At 44.0% G+C, this 17,878-nt stretch overlaps 1 protein-coding gene across 1 annotated transcript in view; it reads right to left on the bottom strand.

The window, feature by feature from the left end:
* TMEM266 (transmembrane protein 266) overlaps positions 1-17,878 on the bottom strand; it is a 124,965-nt gene that overhangs the window by 65,973 nt on the left and 41,114 nt on the right. The window contains exons 2-3 of the mRNA XM_053888818.1: positions 7,818-7,924; positions 3,818-4,006 (exon numbers count right to left, since the gene is read on the bottom strand). Of these exons, the coding sequence (XP_053744793.1) occupies positions 3,818-4,006; positions 7,818-7,855 (227 nt within the window). The 5' untranslated portion in view covers positions 7,856-7,924. The remainder of the gene's footprint in view (positions 1-3,817; positions 4,007-7,817; positions 7,925-17,878) is intronic.

Raw genomic sequence — 17,878 nt, 5'->3', positions numbered from 1 at the left:
CAGCCTGGGTATAGAAATGAAGAGAGTAGACACTGGGTAGCTCTGTAGTCTGGGCTCTGCTAGGCAGATACGTAAGGACAAAGAAAGGGCTCTTAGGAAAGTCAGGGAGCCTGATGGAGATGGGGCTTTTCCCCACTGACTGTCTCCTGTACAGTCCCTGCTCCTTCTTCACAGGGCTTTCCTGGGCAAAAGGGAAAGTGGACTTAAAAGCACCCCAACAAGTTAAAGGTATCTGAGAGTGTAGCCTCGCAAGGCACGTTAACCACAGTCACAACTGTGATGTTATAAAGGGATAGGTGACAAACAGAAGCCCAATATTGCGAGCCTGAGTCAGGAGCCAAGAGATGAAGCTCTATTTCAGACTCTGTTGCTGTGTGACTGTGGGCAACACACGGGCGTCCCAGGGCGTCCAGGGTGTACTGGACTCTGGACTCTGGAATATTAGAATATTTAGAATAGATGCTTTCTAAGGTCTTTTTCAACTCTAACATTTTCAGATTCTGGGTAATATAATAGCATTGAAATATTGCTAAGTTCAAAAGAAGTGAATGGTGGGGCAGCTGGGTCACTAGGCACTTTCCTGCTGGGGTCCCTGAGATCTCTTCATTTCCTACAGACAAGATTCACATCTCTATATAGCACTTCCTGTAGCAGTGTTAAGAAAGAGACAACAAGTACAAAATGGAGTCACCTTTGCTAAGCCCCACATCAGCAAACTGAAACTTAATACTTAGCCTAATTGTAGCTTCAGCCTCTCCCAGGAATGTAACCTTTAACCAGTCAACCTGGAATTACCTGGACCGGTAATCTTCCTGACAGACACCCCCCTCGCACCACCCCCCCCCATCCCCTGAAGGAAGGTGGCCTTGCCCGAAACAATCCACTCTTTCCTAGAATAACTTCCTTGCCCTGACTCCTGCCTATACAAGTCTTTCATTTTACACAGCTCCTCAGACCTCCTTTCTATCTGCTAGATGGAATGGCACTTGATTTGTGAATTGTTGAATAAAGCCACTTAGATCTTCAAATTTACTCAGCTGAATTTTGTTTTTTTAACCGTAGAAAGAGGTGTTTTTGATGAGACTTACGTCAAACCTTTTTGAAGGCTGACCTGAACTGTAGGTAGTGTTATTTTGCAGCGTTTCAGAAAGGGCCAGGTTGGAAATTTTGGGGAAACCCCAGGAAATGCAGCAAGAGCCAAGAAGCCTTGTGAAGAGAGGCCTGTCCCCTCTGCAGTATGCTTTTGTTTCTCTTCCTCTTCCTCTGGCTTCTGCTCTGTGCCTGCTCTTCCTTCCTCTGGGAAGCCCTCTGGCTGCCAATGGAGCGCCTCACTGAGAGCTCCAGCAGCTAGGCAAATCCCTCCCAAGCCGCTTCCTATTTACCCAACAGGAGCGGCTTTCCAGGGCACACCTGGAGGCTCAAATCAAATCAAGAGCCTCCCTGCCTTGCGGGCACTTCATTTGTATTCTCCCTAATCAGAAGAAACCCTGCAGAGGCCTAATTCAGGAGCCAGTGGAATGAGAAAGCAGAACTCCTGCCCTCTCTGGTGCATGGGAGGGAGTGGCACACGCCGTATACAGTGTGCCCATAGGCTGCCTGTGTGGAAATTGCCCCGAACCAGAATCCTTGGAGGCTTTCCCGGTTCTTTCCCCACCTTCTGACTGTAAACTTGAAAAAAAGGGACTAACACTGGCTCCGGCTGGGTGAGAAAGGAGTACCTGATGATAAGGGAGCAGAAGGCAAACAAGCAAGGCCCACCCCCGCCCCCAGATGGGATATGTGTGACATTCCTCAGGTACTCCTGGCTGCCCAAGAACAAAGGAAAGGAAAGAAAACAAATGGTTAGCTGATAAGAGATCACAGTCATACAGTACCTGGGTCTCCATCGGTTTACAAATGTTTTAGTAAATTACAAGAAAAAGGCAATCTTATCTATAGCCTAATCTCCAGAAACCTACAGACTCAGTTTCCTGAAGCCCCTAATATCACCCTCCCCTCCACAGTGATGTGGGGAACAAAGTCAAGAAGGAAATGGCAGGTGAAATTAAATTTCCTTATAACCTGCAGCTCATTGACAAATACTTGAGGCAAATACAGAGTATAACATTTCTCTAGGAACCCCCTTCCCTCCTAATGTTAATGCCTTACTAGGGGGAAAACAACCTTAGCTTGACAATAGCAAAGCCCCTGGCATCTTATGAGTCTTCTTTAGCATATCAAAGTACTTCTGGAGGCCTCCCTTTTGTCTTTACCTCCCCCAGCTCCATAGTATATAACCAGTCTCTCCTGAGGGTCCAGAGCAGCTCTTTCTGCCTCCTGGTCCTGTCCCACTGCTTTAATAAAATCACCTTTTTGCACCAAAGACGTCTTCAAGAATTCTTTCTTGGCTGTCAGCTCCAAACCCCCACCAGCATTCCAAAACCTCATCATTGGGAAAGACCGGGACCTGTTATCAGGCTGCACTCCTACTTTTGGCCACCAGACTGTAGTGATAATGCATGATGACCAGGGAAGGACCTAGTTTACAGGCCCCAGTGAAAATGCATGGCTCTTTGTTCAATAACTATTAATTTCAAGGCTGCAGCAGTAAAACATTAAACTAAAGATAGGGCCTTTGCAACTGCACAGGTCACATGAGAATGAGGCTGGTCCTGGCTGGGGCTTGCAGACCTGGAGATCCAGGAGAAGCCAGCCCTGCCATCAGATGGGTGCTGATAGTGCTCGGGATTAGTCTGTCACCACTGATAGGCATCCCTTGGCCATCTCCCACCTGCTTGCCTGTCTTTTCCCCCAGTGTCCTGCTGACTGTATGCACAATACTTAGAGAAAATTATATTTTCAGAGAAAGCCACTAGGGTACAGTTTTTGCAAAAGGTGCATGGTTTCACAATTGTTAGGAAATCTCTCTCGGGAAGTGGGAGAGCCTCTCTGGGAAACAAGCACAGAAAATCCAAGGTCTGCAAATTTAACTTTAGCTAAGCCCTCTCACTTACTTCTAAAATAACCCAGCAACCTTTCATTTTTATATTCAAAGCAGCCAGCATGTTCCAAAATATGTACAGACACCTGAGAAAGAAGAGTGGCCCAGAAGTGGCTCCCAAGGTCCTGGTCGATGTTTAAAATCCTGTATCTGAGAACAACAGGGTGGGGCTGGGAAAAGTCTGACCTGCCCTGAGACCCCAGGACCTGTTGTTCCTACCCTTCAGGTTCCCCCAGGTAAAAGGAAAAGTTAATTGGGGAACAAAGGCATTCAATCTGCTTTGAATCTAACCACTCCTTTGAATCAAGGACTAGCATATCCTGCAAATCCTCCCAGAAAAGGGAGCAGGAAAGTCCACAAAGCTCCTAGCTAAATGGTGCTACATTCCCTTACACACTCACATGTTACTGCACGCAGAATGCTTTCTTCCCAGCCTCTTCCCTGGTGAGAGTTGGCTGACAGAGGAGAGCAAGTCCAAGTCCACCCACTATGGGCTCTGTGACCTTGGGCCAGTCCCTAATCCTTATGGGTCTCCTGATTCCCAAGTGTACAGAGAGGAGGTTGGATGGGCCACTAAGGAGCAATTCAGTCCTGAAACAATTTTATGAATGTCTGAGTCCCAAGTAAATGTCATATTAGAGGTTGTCTAGCAGCGACAGGTATTTTCTGTACCTAAAACATTTTTCTGTGGAAGCAATGCCTGAGGAGAAAAAGAGCTCAGGTGGCAGATGTGAACCTGGGGTCTCTAATCTCTGTGCTGCTTCATTGGAGGTACCCATGGATTATGGGGGTTATGCAAAACAGGCTTCTTAGCTACTCAACAGCCCCAGCACCTACCCTTCTCTTTGGTAATCTTCGTCCAGATTTGACAGGAGCTGAGAGCCCGCCGTGGAGAGGTCGACTGCAGCCAGGGGCAGATCACGATAGGCAAAGTTCACCAGCTGCACGGGAGCAATGCTCTTGGTTTCTTCGTCTACTTGTTGGGAGATGATCTCAACTTCAGAAATTCCTCCTTCTATGGCAGGCCTGAGTTGGGGAGAAGGGCGACAGTCAACCCTTAAGAACAAAATAATTTTTCTACTCTCCAAGGAAAGGAGGAGGAGATGCATCAGAATGTATGCTGTGCTGGTTGAGAGTGGGGAAGCTTGAGGTCACCATTCTTACACACTGGCCACCTAAGGGACTGGACTGAAGCCCCATTCTCCTCTACCAGTTGGGGAACAGTGGAAGAATGGAAAGAGGAATTGCTCAGATCTAAAAATATGAGCTATGGAGGCAGGAGCCTTATCTATCAATGGGGCTAAAGATCCAGATGGAAATTCTGCCAACCAGAAAAACCAGGGCTTAGACCTTTAGGATTTTTGGTCCCTAGAGTTTATATCGGAGTAATATATTCTTGTAAACTGTCTCCTGGGTTTCTGTGTACAAGTCCTTTGAAATGTTTCTACCATCTATACCACAATAGAGAAGAGAGGTTTCTGTTCATGACTGGATGTACTGCTGGTGGTCGTGGAGCCCAGCTGGAGAGACAGAGTGAGCCTTGGACAGTGAGGACAGCAGGAACCAACTGTCACTGGGTGTCACTCCCTTCTTACTTGAACTGGTCCTACTACTCTCTCCTTTTAAGGTTGAGAGTAGGAAATGGAGGCCACTTGATCAAACATCTGTGGAGTTATCGGTCTCCTATGTCATTGTCAGGCTAGGGCACTGCAAATAACTGAACTCTGGCATTACAGGGCTTCTCATCCAGGGGCAGTATCCCCTCCCAACCTACCAGGAGATTTCTGGCAATTTGTGGAAATTTTGGCTGCCACACTGACCACAGGAGGTCACTACTGACATAAGTAGGAGTGGACATTACACATCCTCTGCCCAAACACCAAGAGACACCCTGTGGAGAGATGCTGGGCTGGATCATTTTGCTTTAACTTCCTGGGGTGCCATCTTTGCTCCCCCAACACACTCCTGACCCCATCTTATCCTGTAGAATCTGAGGGGCTGGGTCTTATGCCTTGGGCCAAATAATGAAGGTCAGAAAGAAAAATGGTGTGGATGGAGAGGAATAAAAATTAAATATTTGGGGAAACACTGAGAGGTCAGTTTGAATACTGAAGTGGCAGCCAGTCTTGGCAGCTGTGCCTGGGCTCTGGTGCCCCATCTCTAATGCTGACTTCCATTGGGCTTCTCTACAGCCTCAGTTTCTCCAACTGAAACACACAGGTGAAACAGAGGCTCCTTAAGGGCCATTCTTTCTTATGCTACAGTCTGATATGGATATGAAATATGGGGCACCAAGTAGGGGGAGGAGCTCTTCAGGGACAAGTTCCTACATTTGGGTGGGGGACTCTAAATTCTAGACTTTTCTTTTCCAACCATCCCTGAAATCTAGCCAGTAATACACAGTGGCAGTTATCCAGGAAGTTTAGAGCTGAATTTGCCTATTGCTCATTTGATTGAATCATCCAGATAATTGAGGAAATAGTGGGATTTTTATTGGAATGCCCCAGGTTGGCAGCCTAAACTACCTGGATTCACCAAGTAATTTCCAATGCCCCAATTCTCTTTGGTAGGCATTATTTAAACCTTTGCTTTTTGCTACCTGTCAAGCACAGATAATAGTACTCATCACTGTATGACATTTACAAAATGACTCAAGATCTTTAGACAGAACAGTCATAGGATAGGAGGCTTCTGTGTTTCTCAACAACTGAAATACAAGTGGTGGGTGTTCAGTGGGGGAATCCTGGCTCCTCCAGGTATTTCCAAAAAAGTAGATGCTGAGTTGGGGTGCCTGGGTGGCTCAGTCAGTTAAGCGTCTGACTTTGGCTCAGGTCATGATCTCACAGCTTGTGAGTTTGAGCCCCACATTGGGCTCTGTGCTGACAGCTTGGAGCCTGGAGCCTGCTTCAGATTCTGTCTCCCTATCTCTCTCTGCCCCTCCCCCGCTCACACTCTCAAAAAATAAACATTAAAAAATTTTTTTTGAAAAGTAGATGCTGGGTTGAATTTGTTGTTTTCTCTTGGACTACTCAAGGAAACTACGGGTGGCTTAATTGAACAGACAGAACTTTTTGATTAATGGGATGTTCATTGAGGGCTGGGGTGAGTTTCTGAGACTAACAGGATGTGGCTCTGAGAAGCAGGGAACAGGGTACTACTGCCTTTCTTGTTCTCTGTTACCCTCCTGCCAGTGGCCATAGCAGCCAGCACCATCTCTGGTCATGTGGTCATCTCAACAGGAGGAAACAAGGCCTCCCTTGGTAGGACTGAGGGTCCCACAGTTCATAGCCTGGGTATTGATACAAACCTCTGGTCCTGAATATGAAGAACAGCATGATGGACAACATGTATTAATGGCCCCATTCTTCACTCCTCCCTTTGCCATGTGACTCCATAGAACTACTCCCATCAGAAAGAAGAGTGTGTTTTTCCACCCTTGATTCTGTTTTGTTTTTTTTTTAATTTTTAAAAATACTTATTTATTTTTGAGAGGGAGCTGGAGTAGAGAGAGAGAGAGGGAGACAGAGAATTCAAAGCAGGCTCTACAATGTCATCGTAGAGCCTGACGCAGGGCTTGAACCCATGAACTGTGAGATTATGACCTGAGCCAAAATCAACAGACACTCAACTGACTGAGCCACCCAGGTGCCCCATGGGTTCAGTTTTATGATTTGTTTTGGTCAAAGGGATGTCATGTTAGCAGACATGACACAAGCAGAGGCATGAAAAGACACTTGAATTTCTGCTTGTGATTTTGTGTATCTGATATTGCCATTAGAAGGTGACCAGTCTAGCCTAGGGGAGGCTGAGAGGCACCTTGAGCAGAATCCAGTTTCACCTAGATCAGCTGATAGAAGTCAAGCCCCATATCTAAGAGTGATCCCAGATTGGTGGAACTATCTAGCTGGCTACCCCAAACATAAAGGGATAAATACTTATTGCTGTATTCTATTCAGGTACCATGGTTGGTTGGTACACAGCATTACTGTGGCAATACATAATGGGTTCCTGCTCCAGATGACAGCAGCCAGTCCCATAAACAGGCAGGCTGGGGCAGTGTGGTGTAACAGAAAGATTGCTGTTCTCATCTTGGTATTTTTGCCAACGTGTTGCAGGACACAAATGAGTGACCACTTTGCTGGTATTTGGTAAGACTAGGTGGTGGTCAATGTGGCGTCTTAGATTTTGGGAACTGAAAGCACTTCTCCCTTACAAGTTCTGCCCTTGGTTTCATAAAGCCTGCTTTTAGAAACCCTCTCACGATTTCTAAATTTCCTTGCCAATTCTCATTTTGTTAATTCACCTTAAGTACTTCCTAATCTTGTCTTGAGGTTTGCTTTTGAAGTTTTCCTCATTTTCTGAGGCCTCCTACTAGAGGAAGTGTGTTTAGTGGTTGTCTGAATCAGAAGATCCTGTCTTATGGAAAATTCATAGCAACACTTTTGGACTGCAGAATTCCTCTGCTTTTTTTTTTTTTTTTTTTTTTTTAAGAGAAAGAGGGGCAGGAGTAGAGGGAGAAAGAGAGAATCTTAAGCAGGCTTCCCGCTCAGTGTAGAGCCCGATGCAGGGATCGATCTTATGACCACAAGCCCAAACCAAGAGTCATACTCTTAACCGACCAAGCCACCCAGGTGCCCCATCCTTCGCTTTTTCAAACCAAAAACTGAGATGACATTAGTGGGGCAACTCAGAGAAAAAGCTTAAATGTGAGGTTCAAGGACAAAGTCACCTGGAACACCTCCATCTACATAGGGCTGAGGAAGAAACTGTTGGTTGCACCCATGATTCTGAATTACCAACTCAGCATCCACAGAGAGGAGATCCCGGTGTTACTTACTGTGGATTGGTCATGTTGAAAGATGCAACCAGAGCCATGGGTTTTCTTGGTGTCTACTGTGGCTCAGCTGTCTTGAAGCTTGCTGTCAGCATTTCTAAGCGTGAGTTCTTACAAGACATACAAAATGGTACCTTGAAAACAAATAATTGAATGGTAGGAATTGATCACACTCAGATGTCAAACCAAAGTTCTCCTAAGCTCATCTAAAAATGGAAGTCCTTAGAACTTTGTTCCATACAGCACTTTTCTTCAAAGTTATGTTTGAACACAGTACATGTTGAAAAGATTCTTACAATTACCCTATGGTAGAATAGGCAGAATTTTTTTTCAGAGATGAATAAATAAGTCAAGAATGACAAAATGACTTTTCTGTGTCACACACAGATGATGGAAGAGCTAGATTGGACCCAGTTTTTCTGACTTTTCATCTTTGGCTCTTTCCACCAAATAGCCATGCCTAAGCAAACCAGGGTAATGTTCTACTCCAGCTTTGGGAATCTCAAAAATCTGAAGTGTCTTCCTACAAGGAGAGAGGCAGCATACCCTGGAGCCAGACTGCCTGGGGTCAGAGCCCGGCTCCCATTTATAAGCCTTGTCACCCTGGGTAAATTCCTTAATCCCTTTGTTCCCAGTTTCTCCACCTATAAAATAACAATGAAAACAGGACTAACTAAATGAGTTAATGCTTGTGAAACACTTAGAATAGTGCCTGGCATGTAGTGTTGGCTTGTATTATCACAAGTATTATTTTATAAATTTAGATTACACAGTCTGTTGAATCTGAGCACATTCCAAAACATTTGGATGGCTGGGTGTAAGATTTCCTCTTAAAATTTGGATTAGGTAAACAGAATATACTTTTCTATAAACCAGTGCTATGGCTGGAAAGACTTCCACCTGGAAGTCTTCTAAGAGACAGTAATGATCCGGCAAAAAGTACACAAAGAGACAGATCCGGGTTCTGGGTGATTGTGTACAAGTTACAACAGAGGGTATTCCAATCCTTGTGGAGACTGTCTTCTATTGCAAAATGCTTTTCCTGCAAGGCAGCAACATGAGAGCAACCCCCTCTCTGAATCCCAAAGCTCAGCAACTAGAGGCACTTGAACGGGAGAGACAAAGTCTCCTTACATCATGTAAAAGGAAAAGACGCTCCCAGGGTGAAAAGTATCAGGAGATGGTTGGTAAATCTGCAAAGTGGGGAAGTTCCTTCAAGTTCAGTATAATTAAGAAGTGACAGTTGAAGTTAAAAGTACTTGAGGGAATTTTGGGAAAGTCTTAGAGTAGTTACTCTAAGAGAGATGGGGAACTCTAAGAGAGTAGTTACTCTAAGAGAGATGGGGAACTTTCTAAAATTAGAAGGGCTTCAATATATGAAGCCACCGTTTCCATATCAGATGGATGTGGGGCAAAAAAAGAAAGGGACAACCACAGGGAGCATGTAGACAGATGTTTTAGAACCACACCATTGGGGCGCCTGGGTGGCTCAGTCGGTTAAGCGTCCGACTTCGGCTCAGGTCATGATCTCACACTCCGTGAGTTCGAGCCCCGCGTCGGGCTCTGTGCTGACAGCTCAGAGCCTGGAGCCTGTTTCGGATTCTGTGTCTCCCTCTCTCTCTGCCCCTCCCCTATTCATGCTCTGTCTCTCTCTGTCTCAAAAATAAAAAAAAATAATAAAATAAAAAATAAATAAAAACAAAAAAGAACCACACCATGTTAAGGGGTTCACTTCACTTTATTATACCTTAGTAAGACGGTTCTGAACATTAGAATCAGAACTCTTCTTTACAGTATTGGGAATTGTGAATTAATTGTATACTAAGCTTTATACACATACATATACATATTATTCCATAATAGAGACATAGTTGGTCTCAATCTTTTTTGTTCTCTTTATAAAGCCTGAAGCTAAGAAACACCCCGGTAGGAAGACTGGTCATGTGGAGTGCTTCAACTCAACTGACAATGAAGCCAGGATCAAGGTACCCACACATGGGAGACCAGCTGAGCAATGCCCCCTTCCAGAATGGGGTTTTCACAAGTTGTATCTCCAAGTGAACACTTTACATGTTTCATAAGGTATTAACCCTATGAAGGACATAACAGGAAGATCTTTGCTCTTATGGACCTTCCAGTCTGGTTGGCTGACAAGTTTGAAACACACAAAACTTGAAATTTTGTGTGTGCCCTTGGTAGTGAATGAGTAAAAATGGATAGATCTACATTTATAAATAAAAAAACACCAACTACTGCAGGAATATAGTATGGCCAATGATGAGGGAAACAAAGGCAGAAGGAAATGGCAGGTAAAATTAAATTTCCTTATAACTTGCAGCCCATTGGCAATACTTGAGGCAGGCAGAGTAAAAAGTTTCCCCAGGAACTTCACTGTCTTAATGCTAATGCTTTGCTAGAGGGAAAAACAACCTTAGCGTGACAATAGCTAGGCCTCAGGGATCCCGTGAGTCTTCCTTAGCATATGAAAATCTCCTGGACTTCCCCCAACTCCTAGTTATGTAAGCAGTCTCTCCTCAAGGTCCTGGGCAGTTCTTCCTGCCCAGGGGTCCTGTCCACGTGCTTCAATAAAATCACCTTTTTGCACCAAAGATGTCTTCAAGAATTCTTTCTTGGCTGTCGGGTCCGTACCCCACGAACCCGACTATCACCCTTAAAACCTCATCAGCCAATAGAAAAGAAAATGATATTTAAAAATTCTTTGACTTTTTAGGAAGGAAAATTCCAAATATACATTATTACAGGGAATTACAAAAAGGACTTCCAGTTATCTATCACCTAACTTCAACAGTCATCAACTCATGGATAGTCTTGTTTTCTCTATATTCCTGCCCATTCCTCACCCCTCATGATGATGTCATTTCATTCATCTATAAGCGTTTCAGTATGTAGCTTAAAGGATAAGGAATCCATTTAAAAGATATACCATAAAATCGTCAATGCTCCTAAGCCAGCAATATTTTCTTAATATTGTTAAATATCCAGGCATTGTTCACATTTCCCCATTTGTCCTGTAGTCAGAAGCCAAATGAGGACCACATGTTATGACTGGTTAATATATCTCTTAAGTCTCATTGAATCTGTAGGTTTCCCCCTCTATCTCATTTTTTTCCATGCAATTTATTGGAAAAACTGGGTCATCTGTTCCAGAAAGTTTCCCAGTCTGGATTATGGTAACTGTAACTCTTTCATGTCATGTTCCTGTCCTCTACCTTTCCTGCAGTTTTTAGTTAATCTATAGACTTCAATCAGATTCAGGTTCAATTTTTTTTTTTTTTTTTTTTTGCAAGACTGCATAGGCATGAAAGTGTCATGACTTTCATCAGGAGATACATGTCTTCTTCTTCTTTTTTTTTTTTTTTAAGATTTTATTTTTAAAATACACCTAATGTGGGGCTCGAACTCACAACCCTGAGATCAAGACTCACATGATCCACCAACTGAGCTAGCCAGATGCCCTAGGAGATACTATACATAATATCTTCTTGTTCCTCTTTTTTTGTGATATTAACAGACATTGATGATCACTTCCCAGATCCATAAATTCATTAGGATTTGCAAAAGGGGCATATTATGATTTGTATCATTCCTTCTTCATTTATCAGCTTCTATGAAAACAAATTCCTCCTCACCAACTATTTGATTCCCCTAAACATTTCACATAGAAAAGAAAGGATAAATGCTTAACTTCTTCTGTTTATTGATTTTCAAAATAATTAATTGGTATCGTTTATCCTCCAAACTTATCAATGAGATATTTTTTTGTTTTCCACAGCATCATGGATTTAACCATTCACTCAGCAGGGGTGGAGTGAAAGAGCAGACTCCCTGGTAAGCAGGACAGTAGTTTCCTGAGGAGATGTGGGAGTGGGTGAGAAATGACTGGCATCTCGAGTACAAGATAAAGATGAGGCAGGAGAGAGGGTAAATCATATTTGGATGGACAGTGAGTAGGTGTGGGACCCAAGGAATTTAACAAAAATCCCCTACCCCTGGACAAGCAGAGCAAGACTAACTCCATTTTGTGCTACACCCATTATCTCATGTATAACCCCCACATGACCTACTTATTGCTTAAGACACTCCCCCACCCTAGTCAAGCCGCTAAGCACACCTTTACTGGAAACTGGCTCATATAGGAATGCGGAACCCCTAACCGCCAAAGAATGTAAACCCCGCTTTTTGCCCGCCAAACTTGCGCGCCAATTCTGACCAGAGTGATAGGCTAGTTCGAACAGTTACTATAGGGTAAATTGTAATTCAATTGGCCACCTGCGTGTGGACTGACAGGACTATGCAACTTTCTGTGTGTGTTACAATCTCATTGGCCACTGGCCCCTATAAAACTGCTACGCCTCTTAACCTAGGGGTCCAAGTCCCTGCTCCACTGTGTGGGGTATACTTGGGCCCAAGCTCGAGCTTGCAATAAACCCTCGTGCGTTTGCATCGGTTTTGGCTCCTTGGTGGTCTCTTGGATTCGAAATCGGGGGCACTACAGTAGGCTGCTTCAGTCAGTGGTTTTGATCCTTAACAAGCAGCACATTTTAGAAAGCAAGTTCCTTGAAGGTGATGTTATTTAAAAATAATATTCTCCAAATAAAATAACCCCCAAAGCACAAGCCTAGCATGAAGCAGGTGTAGTCTAGCACTCTATAAATGAACATCTGAAGTGCAAACCTGCTGTCTCATAAACCTAGTAAAAGCAGAAGAGAAAACCTGTTTTGGATTTACAGGGTCTGGCTATGGTGGGTGATGAGGCTGCTATTTTGACTTTAGCAAAATCCCAGTTTCTTCCACTTGTTGCTCATTCGTCTTTGTAATTACCAATATCATTTGCTTATTCCAGCCAGATCTGCAAAATTCAAGCTGGCATCCTAGGAATTTTAAACCTGAAAAAGGCTTCTAAAATCAAGTTGTCAGTTCCCTCACTTAACAGGTGAAAAAGTCCATAATACAGCTCACCTGACCCCAGAGGCACCCAGGTCAATTCCTCATCCCTTACTTGTGTAACAGCCCGATGGCATATGTGACCTGCTTTAATATGCATCCCATTCAGGTTTCCAAGCCTGGTTTACTCAGAATCACCTGGGGGCCTTTGGAGATGTATAGATTCTTAGGCTACCCTGCAGAAATGCTGAATCATAATTCTGCAGGTAGAGTTTGAGAATCTTTTCGTAAGTTCCTCAGGTGTTTCTGACATGCAACCACTCCATTTGACTCTGTATCAACGTTCTCAAACTTTCCATTTCACCAGAATCACCTGGAAAAGATTATTGGCCCCACCCACAAGCTTTCTAATTTAGTATGTCTGGGGTGGGAGCCTGAGAATTCATATTTTCAACAAATTCCCAGGGGATACTGGTTTGCTGATGCACAGACCACGTTCTGATCTTCTGAATCATAAACTGTACTTGAGGTAAAGATGGCATTTTTATCCCTATTTAGCAGATGGAATTTACTGGCTGCAAAGCTACTGTGGTGGAACTGTCAGTAGAACCTACCTGGTCCAGGCTGAAAGAGACTGAGTATATCAGTTGGGAATACTTTCATTTGCAAGTAACAAATATCTGACTAACAGTGACTTAGGCAGTGAAGACAGAGGGGGGGGAGAGGGGAGGGAAGAGGGGAGGAGGGGGAGGGGGGAGAGGGGGAGGGAGAGGGAAAGGGAGAGGAGAGAAGGAGGAGAGGGAGGGAGAGGGGGAGAGAGAGGGAGAGGGGGAGAGAGAGGGAGAGGGGGAGAGAGAGGGAGAGGGGGAGAGAGGGGGAGAGAGAGGGAGGGAGAGGGGGAGAGAGAGGGAGAGGGGGAGAGAGGGGGAGAGAGAGGGAGGGAGAGGGGGAGAGAGAGGGAGGGAGAGGGAGGGGGAGAGGGAGAGGGAGGGAGGGAGAGGGAGGGGGGAGGGAGAGAGAGGGGGGAGGGAGGGAGGGAGGGAGAGAGAGAGAGAGAGAGAGAGAGAGAGAGAGAGAGAGAGAGAATCTTAAGTAGGCTCCATGCTTATTAGGACAGAGCCTGGCATGGGGCTCGATTTGATGATCCTGGGATCACAACCTGATCTAAAATCAAGAATCAGACGTTCAACTGACTGAGCCACCCAGGTGTCCCAAGACTTTTAATTATCTTAAGTAGCAAGAAGTCTGGAGGCCGTGGCTCTCTGATATCACTAAGGACTCTTTTCATCTTTCCCCAATCCTCTGTGTGATGCATTACTCATACTTTATGCCCTGTGGTTGTAGAATGGCTACTGTAGCTCCAGCTTGCACACCAGCTTCACACAAGAAGAAAGAACCAAAGGCTTTCTCCTATTTTATTCTGCAGGAATGATCTTTCCAAGCCCTGTAGCCAACATCTCCTGACGTCTCTTTGGGCAGAGGTGGGTCACATGGTCGCATGGCTGCAAAGGAGTCTGGGACAATGGGCAGCTGGCCAAAGGAGTAAGGGGTGATATGATAGCCTAGTTCAGTCATAATTCATCCTTTGGGGCTGGGTATATCGTTTCCATAAACAAATCTCCATTTCTCAGCAAGTAAGCAGTGGGAAGGAGCAGTTGCATGCATAACTAATTGTCTGCCAGGCCAGGTTTGGACACTTCTGATATGGTTCTGAGGCTCAGCTGGATAAGTTTCCTGGGTCTCCAAACAGACTGACCAAATATTGGTAAATGGCTGGCAGGAAGTATGAAGGATGTGCTCTCACAAAATCTCAGGGTTCTTTTATTTAGAAAGCATTGCATGTGTGTAAGGTTCAGTTTTGACATCATCAAGCTTGCTGTAGAATCTGTCCCTAGGGAGAAGCCACTGAGTGCTGGCACCTTTCATGGACATGATGTTCCACACCCCCAGGAGGAGAATGTTGTGTTTCTTGTGCTGAATGAGAAAGGTTTCTGTATAACAACACAAGGTCATCCTTGTTGTTGCCTTGACCTATTAATACCTTGCTCCATTAACAAGGAACTAAAATGAAGACAATCAATCATGTATCCAAGCATTCTCCCACTCTAATCTCCAGTCTTTTGTAAAATTCTTAGCTACCAAATGAGTGGGCAGGGAGCCCACAGTGGCTGTCTTTTCTAGGAGGAGCACAGTGTCTTATGGACACCTCTAACTTTCTATTGTTTGCTCCTCTTCACTTAGACAGTGATGCAGCCTATCAATTATTATGAGTCTCATCAAGTATGGGAAACATAAAACAAGATCATGCAAAACTAGACCAAATCATCCCAAATTACTTGAGTATTCTGAGAAAAGAATCAAGAAGACCATTATCATAATCTTTCCATTTTTCTCAATATTTTTTCCTAACAAACACTCCCCTAAATTGAACATACCGTGTCCCTGCTGGGACAAAAGATCCACTGCCTTCTCATCCTTAGCTAGACTGGACAGAAAAGGATGCCACCTAGCAGGCACTCCTCAACCCCAGCCTGATGTCATTTTCCCTCTGGAATTCTGCAAAACTTCTGGAAAACTCCATTATCTATGATTTGGGGAAGTACCAACAATGAGGTGGAGCTGTAATGGCTGCCCTGTTATCCCTTCCCCACCTTGCTGGGTCAAGCAAATCTTTATTTATTTATTTATTTATTTATTCATTAATTTATTTATTATTTTTTTACACATTTATTCATTTTTGAGAGAGAGAGACAGAACATGAGCAGGGAAGGGGCAGGGAGAGAGGGAGATACAGAATCCGAAGCAGGCTCCAGGCTCTGAGCTGTCAGCACAGAGCCCAATGCGGGGCTCAAACCCATGAACCATGAGATCATGACCTGAGCCAAAGTGGGACACCTAAACGACTGAGCCACCCAGGTGCCCCCTGGGTCAAGCAAATCTTAAGTGTATATGCCCCACTTTGCAAATCTCCAAAGCAATATTTTGCTTTATATGATATTAATTAAAATATATTAAGAAGCCAGATATAATTAATTTTGCCACTAAATTCTACATGACACCAGGCAAGTGACCATTCTTAGATAAACAGAGGGGAGAAAGTCCTCTTCCTTCAATACCTTTTCTACTGCAAATGGTGTGATATGAAAGTCATCCTCATTCTTTACCCTCCCTGTATCAATATCTCCTTTGTTACAGACTGAATGTTTTTGTCCCACCTCAAGAGTCCTATGTTGAAATCTTAATCCTAATGATGGTATTAAGATATAGGTATTTGGGGGTGCCTGGGTGGCTCAGTTGGTTGAGCATCCAACTTTGGTTCAGGTCATGATCTCATGGCTCGTGGGTTCAAGCCCCATGTCGGGCTGTGTGCTGACAGCTCAGAGCCTGGAGCTTGCTTTGGATTCTGTGTCTCCTTCTCTCTCTGCCCCTCCCCTGCTCATGCTCTGTCTCCCTCTTCCTCTCTCTCAAAAATAAATAAACATTAAAAAAAAAAAGATATAGATCTTTGGAAGGTAATTACGTCTTGGGGGTAGTGCCCTCACAAATGGGATTAGTACAGTTATAGGAAAAGACACTTGGCCATGTGAGGATACGAGAATACAGCTGTCTGCAAACCACGAAGAGAGCTCTCACAAAATACCAGATCTGCCATCACCTTGATTTTGGACTTCCCAGCCTCCAGAACTGTGAGAAATAAACATTTGTTGAAGTCATCCAGTCTATGGTATTCTGTTACAGCAGCCTGAACGGACCAAGATAGTTCCATAAATTTTCATTGCCCTTTTACCCTGTCTCTGGGTTTGGCCATGTGACTTGCTTTGTCCAAGTATATTGGAAGCTGTGATGGTTAATTTTATGTGTCCCCTTAATATTGATATTAATAATATCAATTTTATCATAAAAGGATAAACATGATTTCTAGGTATGTCTGTGGAGGTGTTTTTGGATGAGATTGACATTTGAATTGGTAGACTGAGTAAAGTAGGTTGCCCTCCTCAATATAGGTGGGCCTCATCCAATCTGCTGGAAGGCCTGAATGGAATACAAGGTTGAGTAAGAAAGAATTCTTTCTCTCTGCCTCACTGTCTTTGCGTTGGGACATCAGTCTTCTGCTCTGACTCAGACTCAAACTTATACTAGTGGCTCTCCTGGCTAGACTTCTCAGCTTCCATAACCATGTGAGTCAATTCCTTGTAATAACTCTCTTTATTGATACACACACACACACACACACACACACACACACACACACACACAGTATTGGTTCTGTTTCTCTGTAGTACCCTAATATATGGATAAACATGAAAAGCACTCACATGATTGGGCTGGCCCTCTCACTTGTCCATCACCATGACAACATACACACCCAGGGCTGACCTGCTGGAGGATGCCTAACTGCCTCATTCAAGGCCAGCCACAGACAGTTGCCCCCCAGACATGTGAGTGAGCTCAGTTAAGACCAAAAGACCCACCTAGCTATCCCCAGCCTAGCTAGCCACCTAGCTATTTAATCCAGACCCATGAGTTAAATAAAGTTTTTAAAAAAATTCTTTATTTACTAACATCTTTAGCATCAGCAGTTCTTTATTAGCATCTCCCATGTTCTAGGAACAATACTAAAATAAACATTGACATTATTATGATAAATGAGACATGGTCACGGCACTCAAACTTGTGGGCTAGTGATGGAGACAGATGCATAGATAGAAATTAAAATTCAAAAAGGTGAGAAATAATGAAACATTACAAGAGTGTTTTGAAAGCTGTAAATTTCTTTATAAATATTAAGTAACTTATGATTCCTCACACTGGCAGGCATAATTCCCTTCTTCCTTCAGCCATCTGCCAAGGGAAGGCTTGGTTTTTTTAAGCCCACCAAGTTCGGGTATAGTTTATTATGTGATATTACTGTGGCAATAGATCACTGGTACATTATAGACAAATGTCCACTGCAACACATAAAATACAAAGATGTATATTTTTATTTTATTTTTAAAATCTTTATTTTTGAGAGAGAGAGAGAGAGGATGAGCAGGGGAGGGGCAGAGAGAGAGGGGGAGAGAGGATCTGAAGTGGGCTCTGTGTTCACAGCAGCAAGCCCAATGTGGGGCTCGAACTCATGAACTGTGAGATTATGACCTGAGCCGAAGTTGGATGCT

Source organism: Panthera pardus, unplaced genomic scaffold, assembly GCF_024362965.1.
Source record: "Panthera pardus isolate Hobbes unplaced genomic scaffold, ASM2436296v1 HiC_scaffold_24, whole genome shotgun sequence".
In the NCBI taxonomy this organism is placed as follows: domain Eukaryota; kingdom Metazoa; phylum Chordata; class Mammalia; order Carnivora; family Felidae; genus Panthera; species Panthera pardus.
The sequence above is the reverse complement of the archived record's forward strand: the minus strand, read 5'-3'. Positions and strand labels throughout refer to the sequence as shown.